The 15,081-nt window shown below is 37.5% G+C and overlaps 1 protein-coding gene across 1 annotated transcript; it reads right to left on the reverse strand.

Moving 5' to 3' along the window:
• Positions 1-13,440: 13,440 nt before the first annotated feature.
• LOC150035037 (uncharacterized) lies at positions 13,441-14,061 on the reverse strand. Its single transcript, XM_090315210.1, has one exon. It carries the CDS (start codon positions 14,059-14,061, stop codon positions 13,441-13,443), a length of 621 nt encoding a protein of 206 aa, XP_090171336.1.
• Between the last annotated feature and the right edge of the window lie 1,020 nt (positions 14,062-15,081).

Genomic DNA, 15,081 nt, shown 5'->3' on the forward strand with positions numbered 1-15,081 from the left:
AAGGTGAACTCCAGAAATGGATAGGGTCGCTTTAGGTTTTGCCCCAATCGGATTTTTCCCTTAGGATTGACCTTTTGGGACGGACCTCTAGGGCTTAAAATAGCGGGTCACACTTACGGGAGATTGTTAAGTAAGTTAATGATCTCTTGGCCAAATCAATGATGGCTAGTTATTATAGGAACAAGAGTTGTTCTAGTATTAATGATTGGTTGATTCCTTCTCAATTCAGAGCAGGGATAACTGACCTCCCTTAGGCAGCTTTTGTCCTAAACTTTTGAAGCGTCATTGCGAAACTAGATGTCACACGAGGTTCATGTTAGTTTTGCTAAAACCTTATTGGTTGTTGTTTTGTTTTACAATGGGTATTTGCTTAAAACCTAACGTAGGTCGATGTGTTTTTCTTTTCAGCAAATCGTTAGTATTTTTATTTAAAGCTTTTAAAAATGACCGATTTATTATAGTGGAAAGAATCACGTGAAACGAATTTCGTGGCAAATGACCTCCATCCCACCACTCTCCAAAAGAGGAGAAAAGACAGTAAATATGATTTATTGGTCTTGGATACATGTCTGGTAGAGAATGATGATTTGGATTCTTTATTCAGGTGCTACCATTCATGTCAGTTTCTCTTACCAAAGATTTAGTTTTTGGCAAATGTTCCTACAAGGAGAGATGACTCTTCGAGTCGGTAATGGTGAGGTTATTTTTAAGAATGGAATGAAGATTGGTTCTGGTTCGATGGAAAATAACTTATATATACTAAGGTCGTTAGTCATAAAAGCCTTGTTTAACATTGAAATGTTCAGTACGACAACAACAGCTAAAAGACAAAGGTTTCTCCAAAGGAAAACGTATCTTTGGCATCTAAGGTTAGGTCACATAAACCTCAATAGGATTGAGAAGTTGGTGAAAAGTGGACTTCTAAAGAGTTTAGAAGAAAACTCCTTGTCGGTATGTGAATCATGCCTCGAAGAAAAAATGACCAAACGACCTTTTACTAGAAAAGGTTACAGAGCCAAGGAAGCCTTGGAGCTTGTACATTCAGACCTCTGTAATCCGATGAATGTTCGAGCCTAAAGTGGGTATGAATATTTCATCTCTTTCATAGATGATTATTCAAGGTTTTGGTATCTCTTCCTAATGCAACGTAAGTCTGAAGCCTTTGACAAGTTCAAGGAGTATAAAGCTGAAGTTGAAAATTTGTTAGGTAAAAAGATAAAAACACTACAATCTGATCGTGGTGGAGAGTATATAGACCTCCAATTCTAGAACTATATGATAGAACATGGGGTTGCATCCTAACTCTCGGCCCTTGGCACACCTCAACAGAATGGTGTATCTGAAAGGAAAAACAGAACCTTGTTGGACATGGTTCGGTCTATGATGAGTTATGCTCATCTTCCCGACTCGTTTTGGACTTATGCAGTACATACTGCATGTTATTTCTTGAACAACGTCCCCTCGTAAAGGTAGTTTACTCCACTTCAGGATTTGGGGCTGTCTGACACATATGCTAGCAACTAACCCTAAAAAGTTGGAACCGCGTTCGAAGGTATTCCTCTTTGTGGGCTACGTCAAGGAAACCAGAGGAGGATACTTCTATGATCCAAGTGAGAAAAAAGTGTTTGTTTTCACTAATGTTATCTTCTTGGAAGAAGATCACACAAGGGATCATAAGCCACGAAGTAAGCTCGTTTTACGTGAGATCTCAAGTGAGACTGAAACTACTGAGGATTCAATAAGAGTTGTTGAACAGGCCGACAATTCAACGAGAGTTGTTGAAGTCAGAACGTCTAGTCAACCAACTCAAGAGTTGAGACTGCCTCGACATAGTGGGAGGGTTATGAACCCACCGGATCGCTACATGGGTTTTATGAACCCTAAAACGTCACTACGAATGATGGGGTTGAGGATCCGTTGTCTTTTAAGAAAGAAATGAAGGATGTTGACAAAGATGAATGGGTTAAGGCCATGAACCAGGAAATGGAGTCTATGTACTTCAATAACGTCTCGGAGCTTATTGATCCACCTGATGGGTTCAAACCTATTGGGTGTAAGTGGATCTATAAGCGAAAGAGAGGTATAGATGGAAAAGGTGCAAACCTTTAAGGCTAGGCTCGTGGCAAAGGGTTATACCCAAGTCTATCCAGATTATCCTGTCCATAACCACATTTTATAATTATGAAATATGGCAAATGGACGTCAAGACTACCTTTCTTAATAGTAATCTTGAGAAGACCATCTATATGACTTAACAAGAGGGGTTCGTAGTTCCAGATCAAGAGCAAAGAGTTTGCAAGCTTAATAGGTCCATTTATGGGCTGAAACAAGCATCTCGATTTTGGAACATCAGATTTGACACTACTGTCAAGTCGTTTGGCTTTGACCAGAACATTGATGAACCTTGTGTTTACAAGAAGATCATCAACAACTCAGTTGCTTTCCTGGTACTGTATGTGGATGATTTCCTACTCATTGGGAATGATTTAGGATATCTAACTGACATTAAGAGCTGGCTTGCTGCCCAGTTCCAAATGAAAGATTTGGGAGAGGTATAGTATGTTCTCGAGATCCAGATCATTCGGGATTGCAAGAACGAACAGTTAGTCCTGTCTTAGGCATCGTACATTGATCAAATGTTGATCAGGTACAGGATGTAGGATTCCAAAGGATCACCTAGAAAAGATCATGTATAGGATGCAGGATTCTAAAGGATCAAATGTTTATGGAGCTAAGGATCTGATCCTTATGGAATACAACATTGCTGATCCTTTTACAAAGGCCCTTACGGCTAACGTGTTTGAGGGTCACCTAGAAAGTCTGGGTCTACGGGACATGTGGCATCTTGTCTAGGGCAAGTGAGAGATGATACTGGGGTATGCCCTAGTTTATTGTATATTGTACATTTCTATATTGTATTATACATTAGTCTCTCAAGTCATTGGGACAAGTGAGAGATTGTTGGGATTGGTGTCCTAATTCTCCCGGAGTCTCGTTGTTTTGTAAAGATACACATTGTTCAATGAATAAAATAAATGTTATTTCATTCTCGCATTTACTCATATCCAATAAACGAAGCTACTTGGTTATCTTATGTGAACTTAAGCATGTATATGTGATATACAAGTGGATCATGCCTTAAGTGATAACCTAAATCGGTCTATAGTATAAGGATTAAGGTGGAATACATGATACTGGCGACACTACGGATACGACCGCTTTGTAAAGGTTTGCAAATGTTTTAAACTACTACAGATGGTTGATCCTGACCATTCGTGTGGAGTCGTGGAGCGGGGGTGTCCTATACAAAGAGTTTGTATAAGATCTGGACCACGAGATGAATAGACTCTGTATATAACGTCATTGATACTAGAGACTTGCATCTCACCTAAACCACCATAGGTGACACGACCTCAATCCTGAGTGTTTTGGGAACTTCTGCCTTTGAGGGCGGTCCTTTGATTAGTATGGCTGAGAGTGGTCAAAATGCCAACTCAACATGCCTACCTTTTTTGGGGACTTGTCTAATCTGAGAGTTGGGAACTCAATCCACAATATGGAATTCACTCCTTTCTCGAAGCAGGGATAAGTAAAGAGATTACTCCCTTAAGTGCTGATTCCAGGCTTGAACATAGTAGCCACAGATTCTCTTTGGAAGAGAAGACTTAGTCACAGTAGGACTATGATTTATGTTCGTTAGAGGGATCAGTGGTGCTTAAGGAGACAGATGTAACTACTAAGGCATAATGGTTATTGGCCCAGCTATACTTACGAGCGATTTGTGAAGGGTTGTCGCACGAGTGATTGGCTAAGATGGACACATAATATATCTGTAGTGAGGAGAGTTCAGCTGTCGGTCTTTAGTGGAGTTCCTGACAGTTAATGGATGGTGAATCCCGTGACTAAATAGCTTAGTCAGTTATTCACGTATCGTTGAAGCTTTGGATCTACAGGTCCATGAGGTCCCTTTGGTAGCTTGGATTTTTGTTGAGGATCAGTTCTTGGTGTTGATTTGAAATGTTCAAATTGACAAGAGGTATTTTGATTATATATGATATAATCGGTATGATGTATAAGATACATCTAGTGGAGGATTCATGTAAATGAGATTTACATTAAGTACCATGGAATAGAAAAAGAACTATGGTTTGTTTCATGAGATGAAATATTAAAACTATAGGTTATAAATATAGTATGTTAAGTTGGTTATCATTTATATTTATAATAATATTAAATATTAGATTATTAATACTTTTTCTTTTAAATAACTAAATATAGTGGGGTGGTTATTGATCATGGTAACCGTGAGTTTAAAGAAAAGTGGTTTCCTATTTTGAAAGAGGAGGATTTTACAAAAGTTTGAAAATATTTTGAGTTTTCTCTCCGGTGAAAAGAAACGCATAGAAGTCGTCAAATAAATACAGATTTACTAAACGACGGCTGGATGAGCTAAACAATCGTGCAATGTTTACTAAACGATCGCATGGCTTTGCTAGATGATCACTGGCCTAAGGTAAACGATCATATAGAATCGACTGAGCTAAACGATAGAGCTAAACGATCGCATAGCTTTTGCTAGATGATCGCATAGTTTTATCTAAACGATTAGGCATCGACCTATACAATAGGTCTCCGATTTCTCCCACTTGCCCAATTATGTATGCGATCGCTGTTTTCTCCATTCGTCTGCCTCACATCAAGTCCGAACAGAGCCCACCCTCTGGATTCTCACATCGAGAATACCATGGTCGCCTTGTTAGTGGTGTCAGACTCAACTCGACACTGTCGAGGTTTTTCGGAGGTTGTTCGTGGTGCTGCAGAGGTCATTCGCTGTTGCGGAGGAGTTCGTGACCAAGGAGATTGTTGAGGATGAGCGTGAAGTGTTCGTGCAGTGTTCCGGTCGTGTAGATGAGTGTTCGTGGTCGCTATTGTTCGAGCAGTTGCGCATCGTAGCGTGGAAACGCTTCTGCCTTTGTTAGTACAGTTTTTCCCTCTATACATTTGTTGTTTCATGCTGTAATTTCTCTGTAAATTGTATAACTGCTTGTATTGAATTCGACTTAAATGATTTGTTGATTGATGATTGTAATTTGGAATAGTCTTGCTTCCACTACTCATGGAAATCTCGAGTGTTGATTTCCTTCAGCATGAATAATGTAACTTTATGTAGAGACATAAAAGATGATCAAGTTATAGTATATAGCCAAAAAGGTCTATAAGTATATGGATGAGATTGGGTACCTCATCCGGGGGACATTATGGATGTGGCGTACTTTGTATAATGATACAAACGACGTGATTCTCACTATCTCTATCTTTCATAGGTTGAAGAAGATCAAAATCCTAAAACCACAAAACCATGGGTAGAGAGAAAAGAAGGGAGGGAGTTGTAACTCCCTCCCACATCCAAATTAAATTAATTTTAAAAAAATCAATAAAACAAATTTATTTAAATTATCATTTAATATATTAAATATGATAACTAACTTATCACATAATATATATTAAACTATATGTTATATCAAATTTAATATATAACCTATAGTTTTAATATTGTATGATATACAATAGAACCTATAGTTTCTTTTCTCTCACATATGTTGTTTAATATACATCATATTTATATTAAATTTAACAATTATGAATCAAAATCATATAATCAACATTTGAATCATATTCAAATATTTGATTCCTCTCATAAATAATATAATGTATCAAATACATTATAATAATTATATCACATTATAATAATTATATAATCAATTCCCTCAATTAATTTGAACAATCCAAATTAATCAAAATACTGATTCTTATTTAGTCCTATTGAGCTACCAAGGGGACCTCATGAACTTGTAGCTTGAAACTCCAACGGTGCGTGAATAATTAATTAAACTCTTTAATTAAATTATTTACCACCTGTTAACCGTTTGGCATTCCACTGAAAATTAACAGCTGCACTCTTCGTACTACAAATATATTTTTGTGTCCATTGGATATAACCAATCAACAGTAAGATGACTCTTCACAAATTTCTCGTAAGTACAACTAGGCCAAAATTACCGTTTTCCCCATGAAGTTATATCTAGCTTCTCAAGTACCACTGATCCCTCTAATGAACAATAGAAGATAGTCCAACTATGTCATTCCCAATGAGTAGGATATCGTCAACATATAACACTAAGAAAGCTACTGAACTGTCGATGATCTTCTTGTATATACAAAGTTCATCAACGTTTTGGTCAAAGCCATAAGATTTGATCACAGTATCAAATCTTATGTTCCAAGATTGAGAAGCTTGCTTCAGTCCATAAATGGACTGATTAAGCATGCAAACCTTTTGCTCTTAACCATAGGTTGTGAATACCTCTGGCTGCTACATATAGATGGTCTCCTCAAGATTGTCATTCAAAAAAGCAGTTTTGACGTCTATTTGCCAAATCTCATAGTCATAATATGAGGCATAAGACAAGACTATCAGAATAGACTATAGCATGACAACAGATGAGAAAGTCTCCTCATAGTTGACTCCCTCAACCTGGGTATAACCCTTTGCCACCAGTCTAGCCTTGAGGATATGAACCTTCCCATCAACACCCTGTTTTCTCTTGTAGATCCATTTGCAACCTATAAGTTTAACCCCATCAAATAGATCTACAAAATCCCAAACAAAATCGAAGTACTTCGATTCGATTTCAAGATCCATAACTTTGATCCACTCATCTTTGTCTACATCCTCCATTGCCTTCTTGCAAGACAATGGATCCTCAACATCTCCTTCAACTACCATAGTTAGGATTTCAGTTAAACCCATGTAAGAGATTGGTGGGTTCGCAACCCTCCCACCGCGTCGAGGTTCCTTCATTCAACACAAGGTTCAGTAGTTTCCTTGGAAAGTTCATTCAACACAATTTTACTGCGGGGCCTGTGCTCCCTTCTATGGTATTCTTCATGAAAAATAGTGTTTGTCGATACAAAAACTTAGTTTTCTTTAGGATTGAAGAAGAAACCACCTCTCGTTCCTTTAGGGTAACCTATAAATAGACACAATTTTTAACGAGGTTCCTGTTTCTTAGGATTTGCCTCAAGCACCCTAAGATTCTGAAATGATGTAAACTAGCTTTATGACCATTCCATAATTTCAAAGGTGTTTTAGCAACACTCTTGGATGGAACGAAGTTTAGAATGTATGTTGTAATCTCTACTGCAAAACCCCAAAACGAGTCAGGTAAAGAAGCGTAACTCATCATAGACTGAACCATGTCCAATAGGGCTCGATTTCTCCTTTTTGATATACCATTCTGCTAAGATGTACCAGATGTTGAGAGTTGGGACACTATTCCATGTTCTATCAAATAGTTCTGGAATGATAAATCCATAAACTCTCTACCTTGATCAGATTGAATTGTTTTAATTGTTTTGTTCAATGCATTTTCAACTTCATCCTTGAATTCTTTGAACTTTTCAAAAGATTCAGACTTATGTTACATTAAATAAATGTACCCATATCTTAAATAATCATCAATAAAGGTGATGAAATATTCATAATCTCCTCTTTCTTTGACATTCATCGAACTACAGAGGTCTGAATGTACTAGCTTTAGAGGCTCTTTGGCCGTATGATATCTTTTAGTAAAAGGTCTTTTAGTCATTTTGCCTTCAAGGCAAGACTCACATACAGGTAAAGAATTTTCTTCTAACTCACTTAGAAGTCCATTCTTCATCAATCTCTCAATCCTATTGAGATTGATGTATCCTAGTTTTAGATGCCAAATTGAGCATTTTCTTTAAGAGAAATTTTAAATCTTTTATGTTGAGTTACTGTAGTCTTAAAAATTTTAGTATTATGGAGTGCCTTAATAGCTAAAGGTCTTAGCACATAAAGGTTGTTTTCCAGCTTTATAGAACAAATATCAACACCATTTGTTTTGGAAATAAACACTTTATTACAGTAAAGTTGATAACATAACATTGTTCAAGCAAATACTTTACAGAAACAAGGTTCCTTTTTAAATCAGAAACTACATATATATTTTCTAAAATAAGAAATTTTCTCTATAAAGTCAACTGGAGACCTCCCAATACCACAATCGAGACGACGTGCCCAGTTCCTACCGGAATCGTGATCTTGTTGGGATTGGTGTCCTAATTCTCTCGGAGTCTCGTAGTTTGTAAACATTGTACACATTTTCATTAATAAAATAAGAGTTGTTTTATTTTCATTTACTCATATTCAACAAACAAAGATACATGGTTATTGTATGTAAACTTAAGCATGTATATGAGATATACAAGTGAACCATACCTTAAGTAATAACCTAAAAAGGCCTGTAGTATAAGGATAAAGAAGGGACACCTTATCCTGGTGATACTACAGATACGACCTGCTTTGTAGAGGTTTATAAGTGTTGTGAACTACTACAGATAGTTTGATCCTAACCATTCATGTGGGACATGTGGGCGGCGGTGTCCTATACAAAGAGTTTGTATAAGATCAGACCACGAGATAATTAGTCTCTTTATATAACATCTTTGATACTTGAGACTTACATCTCACTTAAACGACCATAGGTGATATGACCTTAATCCTGAGTGTTTTGGGATCTTCTGCCTTTGAGGGCGGTCCTTTGATTAGTATGGGTGAGAGTGGCCAGATTGCCAACTCAACAAGCCTACTTTTTTGGGGATTTGTCTGATTGGAGAGCTAGGAACTCAGTTACACAAGATGATATTCACTCCTTCCCCGAAACAGGGGTAAGTAGATAGATTGCTCCCTTAAAGGCTGATTCCGGGTCTTGAACATAGTGGCCACATCCTCTCTTTGGAAGAGAGGACTCATTCATAATTCATTACAAGGACGAAACGATAAATTGGCCGAGCTATACTTACGAGCGTTCTGTGAAGGGTTATTGCACTGTTGATTGGTTGATATAGACACGGAAATATATCTATAATGAGAAGAGTGCAGATATCGGTCTTTAGTAGAGTGTTCGACAATTAATAGATAGTGGATCCCACAACTAAAGAGTTTAGTCAGTTATTCACATACTGTTGGAGCTTCAAGCTATAGGTTTATAAGGTCCCCTTGGTAGCTCAATGGATTGAAGTTGAGAATCAATTCCTGAGGTTGATTTGAAATGTTCAAATTAACAAGAGAAAATTTAATTATATAAGATATAATTGGTGTGACGTATGAGATATCTCAAGTGGAGGATAAATGTAAATATGATTTACATTAACCCTAAAATAGAAAAAGAACTATGGTTTGTATGTTTCATGAGATGAAATATTAAAACTATAGGTTATAAATATAATATGGTTAGTTGGTTATCATATTTATTTATATTAATTATTTGATAATTAAATCTTTTTCTCTAATAACCGATTGAGTGGAAGGTTATTGGTGGTTTTATGGTAACCGTGAGATAAAAGAAAAAATATTTTCCTAAAATTAGTAGTTACTTGATTTGGAAAGCTACACACTATCAAGTGAAAGTATTTTACTAAACGATACCTATAGAGAGACTAAACGATCATAGAGTTTGACTATGCGATAGTTCATCAGCTGATCGTAGCTAAACGATTGCATGGCTTTGTCTATACGATAGGCTGCCATCTACTACACGATCGAGCATATCGTCTATACGATAGACAACTTCCTATCTCCCACTTACTCGATAGCAATCGTTGTCCTCCTGTCTGTTCCTCAAGCTAAGATCATACAGAGCCCATAACTTCTGATTCTCACACCGAGAATACCAAGGTAACCATTGTGGTGGTGTCCTCACTCACTTTATGAATCGAGTGTGACTGGATTGGTTCGTGGATGTTCTTCATTGGGTTCGTGATCGTTGTGTTCGTTCTGTGCACCGGTTGTTGCGTTCGTGTTGCTGTGCTGTGGACGCTTGTAGATTGATCGAGGGAGTTTGAAGAATGTTTCTTCAAAGGTATGCATACTCCATCCCTTGATAGTCTTTGTAAGCATGTTGTTATTTCATGTTTTGCATGACCAGTTAGTTTCCGTTCTTGTACTGCAATTGTTTATGTTCAACTCGAATAGAATTTGGAACGATCCTTCTACTGCTCATGGAAATCCTCATGCTAAATTTCCTTTAGATTTCACCAGCATCTAGTTGCCGCCAAGAACTAATTCCCTGAAATGAAAAACAAACGTGGTTAGTGGCCTCAAAATCTATAATCCAGGTAGAATCATCATTCTACACTAAGCAAGTTTCCAAAACAAGTAAATCATATTTACCTTGTTTGTCTTTCTTCTTTTTTGCCAAGTATTTGGGACAATTTCTCTTCCAATGCCCATCTTGGTTGTAATGGAAACAAATTCCCTTTACAACCTTGATTGGCCTTTTCCCCTTTGAGTAGCAACTACAGGGTTAGCTTTCTCTATCGACCCTTCTTCTTTTTCCCCTTTTTGGTGTAGGAGGAAGAAGGTACAGACTTTGTCCCAAAGGTCGAACCTCTGTGGAACTTCTTTGAGGATGAAGCAACATTTGCCTCATTGAGGTCTGGAGCTTTCCCTGTTCCACCCTTATGTTCCTTGCTTTTCATCAAGAATTGGAAGGTCTGTAGCTCATTGATCAGAGTAGTCAGGTTGTAGTCAATCCTATTCAAAACAGCATTGGTGCGAAAATGGAGGAAACTCTTAAGTAAAGTGACACACCCCGTCCCAGATCACCCTCTGAGCCTAGAGAAGGGCGTGACTGCAGCAGTTATCAACCCTTGGGCTGACACTTATTGCCTAAAAAATCTTGCGGAATAACTCTGATACCAAATACTAATTATATGTAATGGGACGTCTTTAGGTCCACAATTATTAACTTAGAAACTTAATATGTTTAGAATATTTACGACATTTGATTTACAAGTCCCAAAACCCACAAACCATGGTCCCTATATAAACAATAGTAACATGTGTACAATATTAACAGTAACCACCTAGAAAACGGTTACAAGTCTTTTCGTCCTTTAGTGGCAGAGCAGATACTGAGCTGTCTTCAGAGGATTTGACTGCTACCTGTGGGTGAAAAAAACAAAATTTGAAAACGGGGTGAGCTTACACTCAGTAAATGACCGAGAAAACATAGTAAATTCTCATGCATAATTTCAGAAAATAGTTTTATCTGAAATATAAACTTTTGCAGCATAAATATTTTCCAAGCGTAAATTATATAAAACTGTTTTAAACATAAAACAGTAAAATCATTTCTCAAATCAAAGTACTGTATAACTGGTAAAATAATCCCAACACCAACTACTAGTCCAGAGAGAACCCTTTTGCTCAATCTCTGACTTTATTCACCTGTGGCCACATTAAGTACTACTGCTCAGATACCTTCTCCTTGTACTTCAGTATTGAGCTACTAGGATACCTTCTCCAACGTACTTCAGTATCCCGTTGGCTTGGTACCTTCTCAAGCGTACTTCAGTACCAATAGATACCTTTTCCTTGTACTTCAGTATCTAGTTGGGTGCATGCCTTCTCCTTGTACTTCGGCATCGCATTTTACCAAAACTATTTATAAACAACTTTTCTCTTTAAAGCATGTACAGTATAACACATATACAAAATGGCTTTAAAGATGGTAACGCATGCTGGATAAAATCAATACATATACATATGTAAATAGTTTTTCAACAATATGCATGCGTTCAAATCACAATTCAAACTTGCTTGGAAACCACTTTATAAAACTAGTAAGCATGAGAATTATTTTCGCAAACATGATTTCTGTAAATGTTGTAATCAAAATAGTTTAAAAATGTTTTAGTTCGAAAACATTCTAAAAAATTTTAGCCACTCACCTCGAACTCTTAGGAACTTCTCACACTAGTAGCTCCTCGGGTTTCTTTTTCACCCCTAGAATCCAGATTCAAATTACAACTTAGATTACTCATAGTTTCGAACCTTATTTGGAAATAATTCTTTCTACAAACTTATTCTAAAATGTTTTAGTCATCTTACCCTAAACTTTCAGCTCATAATTTCTCATGGTTTGGCCGGAATTTCAAAATCTTCAAGACTAGCCCAGACTTATCCGACAGTCTGACCTTTCTGCCTTTTTCTCAACTTTCAGCCCATTTCCTTTGAGATTTTCCTCTGGCGGCCCTATAATAAAACCTAGACTTCCATAGCTTCCAGATGGCTTTAGAATCACTCTAAATGCACGAGTAGATTGGAAGATCTTCTCGTCCAAAGTTGACACATTCCTTTGAACCCTCACTCGCTTCTACTTTCTCTACGAAATTTATGATTTTTGTGTGATTTGAAAATGAAATCCCAACTCCCTATTTATAGGCGTTCAAATTGCTCGTGGGATTGACAGCACCTACTTGGCTGCATGGCCAAATGTTTAATCCTCCCTCTATCAACGTAAGCTGACTTCACCTTGGTTCAATGTGTTCTTCTCAAATGCATCCAACACACTTTCTTAGGGTTTAAGAATTTCTCTTAATCGGACACCTAGATTTTAATTGACGTTTTCCCTTACATGTTCAAGCTTTGTTTGTATTCAAATTAGGGTTTTAACATGCATAATCCACCCCAACGTGTCCAAATACATCGGCCAGAAGCTTGCTCGGCCGTTCAATGCATAGCCGAGGCGTGGGTGTGACGTTCGAATCGGACAAAGCAAGGCTAACGCATAGGCGCTCTTGCTTTTTTCGCTCTCAGCAGTGTCACTCTCTCCAGTCTCGGCAGTGTTGTTCTTTCCCACTTTTTCGCTGGTCTCTCTCTCTCCACTCTCGCTCTCTCCCTCTTTCTCGCTCAAAATATCACTCTCTTCATTTTCGCTCTCTCCAGCAATTTCGCTGGTCTTGCTCTCTTCAATCTTGCTCTCTCTCTCGCTCTCTCCAGCTTTCTCTTTTTCTCTCCACTCTTGCTCTCTCCAACTTTCTCGCTAGTCTTGCTCTCTCCCATCATCCATCCAATCTCGCTCTCTCCCATTTTCTCTCCAATCTCGCTGGTCTCGATCTCAATGATCTCGCTCTCAACGATCTCACTGATCTCACTCTCAACGATCTCGCTCTTAGCTACTGCGAATTGTTTGTCTCCGTGCAACTTCTATACGTTTTTCCAGATTTTCCCCAAAATAATTTCCCATATTTTTCTCAGTTCTTCAATCCTTTCTTCATCCATAACGCATTTCACATAACTTCTCTATACTTAGCCGAAATTTCCCAAATTTCCCAAACTTTGTTTCCATATTTCTCTTTTTCAAATCCCCATTCCTTCTTTACAATTCCATACAAACTTTCTCATCAACCTACTCAACTTATTTATACAAATTTATATAGAGACACACAATTAAGTGGAAAATTAAGACAATTTAAATAAGAAAACACACTTAAGTGTAAAATTAGGATTCGGGGTTCACATTTACCTCCTCCTTATAAAAATTTCGTCCTCAAAATTTTTCCACAAGTCTGTTAGTTAAATAACTGCGGATACTTATTTCTGATTTGCTCCTCAACTTCCCATGTTGCTTCTTCTATAGCATGATTCCGCCATAACACCTTTACTAATGGGATTGTCTTATTCCTCATGACTTGTTCCTTTCTGTCCAGAATCTCCACTAGTTCCTCCTTATACGACAAATTCTCTTTCAACTGTACCGGTTGCTCAGATAATATATGAGTAGGGTCTGGCACATACTTTCTAAGCATTGCCACATGAAACACATCATGAACACGAGATAATTCTGGAGGTAAATCCAATCGATATGCCATTGGACCAATCCTTTCTATTATCTCATACGGTCCAATATATCTCGGGCTTAACTTCCCTTTTCTACCAAACCTGAGTATTCCTTTCCACGAAGATAATGTCAGAAACACTTTATCACCTATTTCAAACTCTAATTCTCTTCTCTTCTTATCAGCATAACTTTTCTGCCTATCTCGAGCCGTCTTAAGATTATCTCTTATAATCTTAATGTTATCTGATGTTTGCCATACAAGTTTTGGACCTAGTAATTTCCTTTTACCGACTTCATTCCAATATATTGGAGTCCTACATGGTCTTCCGTATAGGGCTTCATATGGTGCCATTCCGATACTCGAATGGTAGCTATTGTTATACGCAAATTCAATTAACGACAGATGCGCTTCCCAACTGCCTTTGAATTGTAACACACATGCCCTTAGCATGTCTTCTAATGTCTGGATTGTCCGCGTAGACTGACCATCCGTCTGTGGATGAAAAGCGGTACTGAAATATAACTTGGTCCCCATAGCTTTCTACAAACTAGGCCAAAACTTTGATGTAAATTTGGAGTCTCTATCTGATACAATTTAAACTGGAGCTCCAAACTGACTTACAACTCGATCAACATATAGCTTAGCTAGTTGGTCCCGGGTATAAGTGGCTTTAATAGGTAAAAATTTAGCTATTTTTGTAAATCTATCCACAATTACCCATATACCATCATCGATTGCTGGTGTCTTAGGTAATCCATACAAGAAATCCATCGTAATATGTTCCCACTTCCATTCTGGTACTGGGAGTGGATTAAGTAATCCTGCTGTTTTCTGTCTCTCTGGTTTAACTTGTTGACATATTAGACACTTTTCAACATACTCTGCCATTTCTTTTTTCATACCCGGCCACCAATACGATTTCTTTAATGTTCTGTACATCTTCGTACTGCCTGGGTGCATAGCATATGTCGAACTATGTGCTTTTTCTAGGATAGCTTGTTTAAGAGCTAAGTCCTTAGGTATGCAAATCCTACCCTCCATTAGTAGTACTTTGTTTGCTCTTAGTTGATAGTCCGTCCTCAACCCTTTATCACTTCTTCAGCTAACTTTTTCAGATCAGAATCCTTTAATTGCTCACATAGAATATTTTCTATAAGAGTAGAACGCACATGAAATAAGGCTAATAATCCTCTTTTTCGACCGATTGATAATGCTGCCCTAGCATTATACAACTCATGGATCAATCTACCTTTCACTGAATTAATACTAGCTTCAGCTGATCTAGTTTTTCGACGTAAAGCATCAGCTACCACATTTTCTTTACCTGGGTGATAGTCAATTGTATAGTCATAATCTTTAATCAATTCAAGC

This window comes from Benincasa hispida, chromosome 7 (assembly GCF_027475165.1).
Source record: "Benincasa hispida cultivar pf3 chromosome 7, pf3_genome.v1.1, whole genome shotgun sequence".
Lineage (NCBI taxonomy): Eukaryota > Viridiplantae > Streptophyta > Magnoliopsida > Cucurbitales > Cucurbitaceae > Benincasa > Benincasa hispida.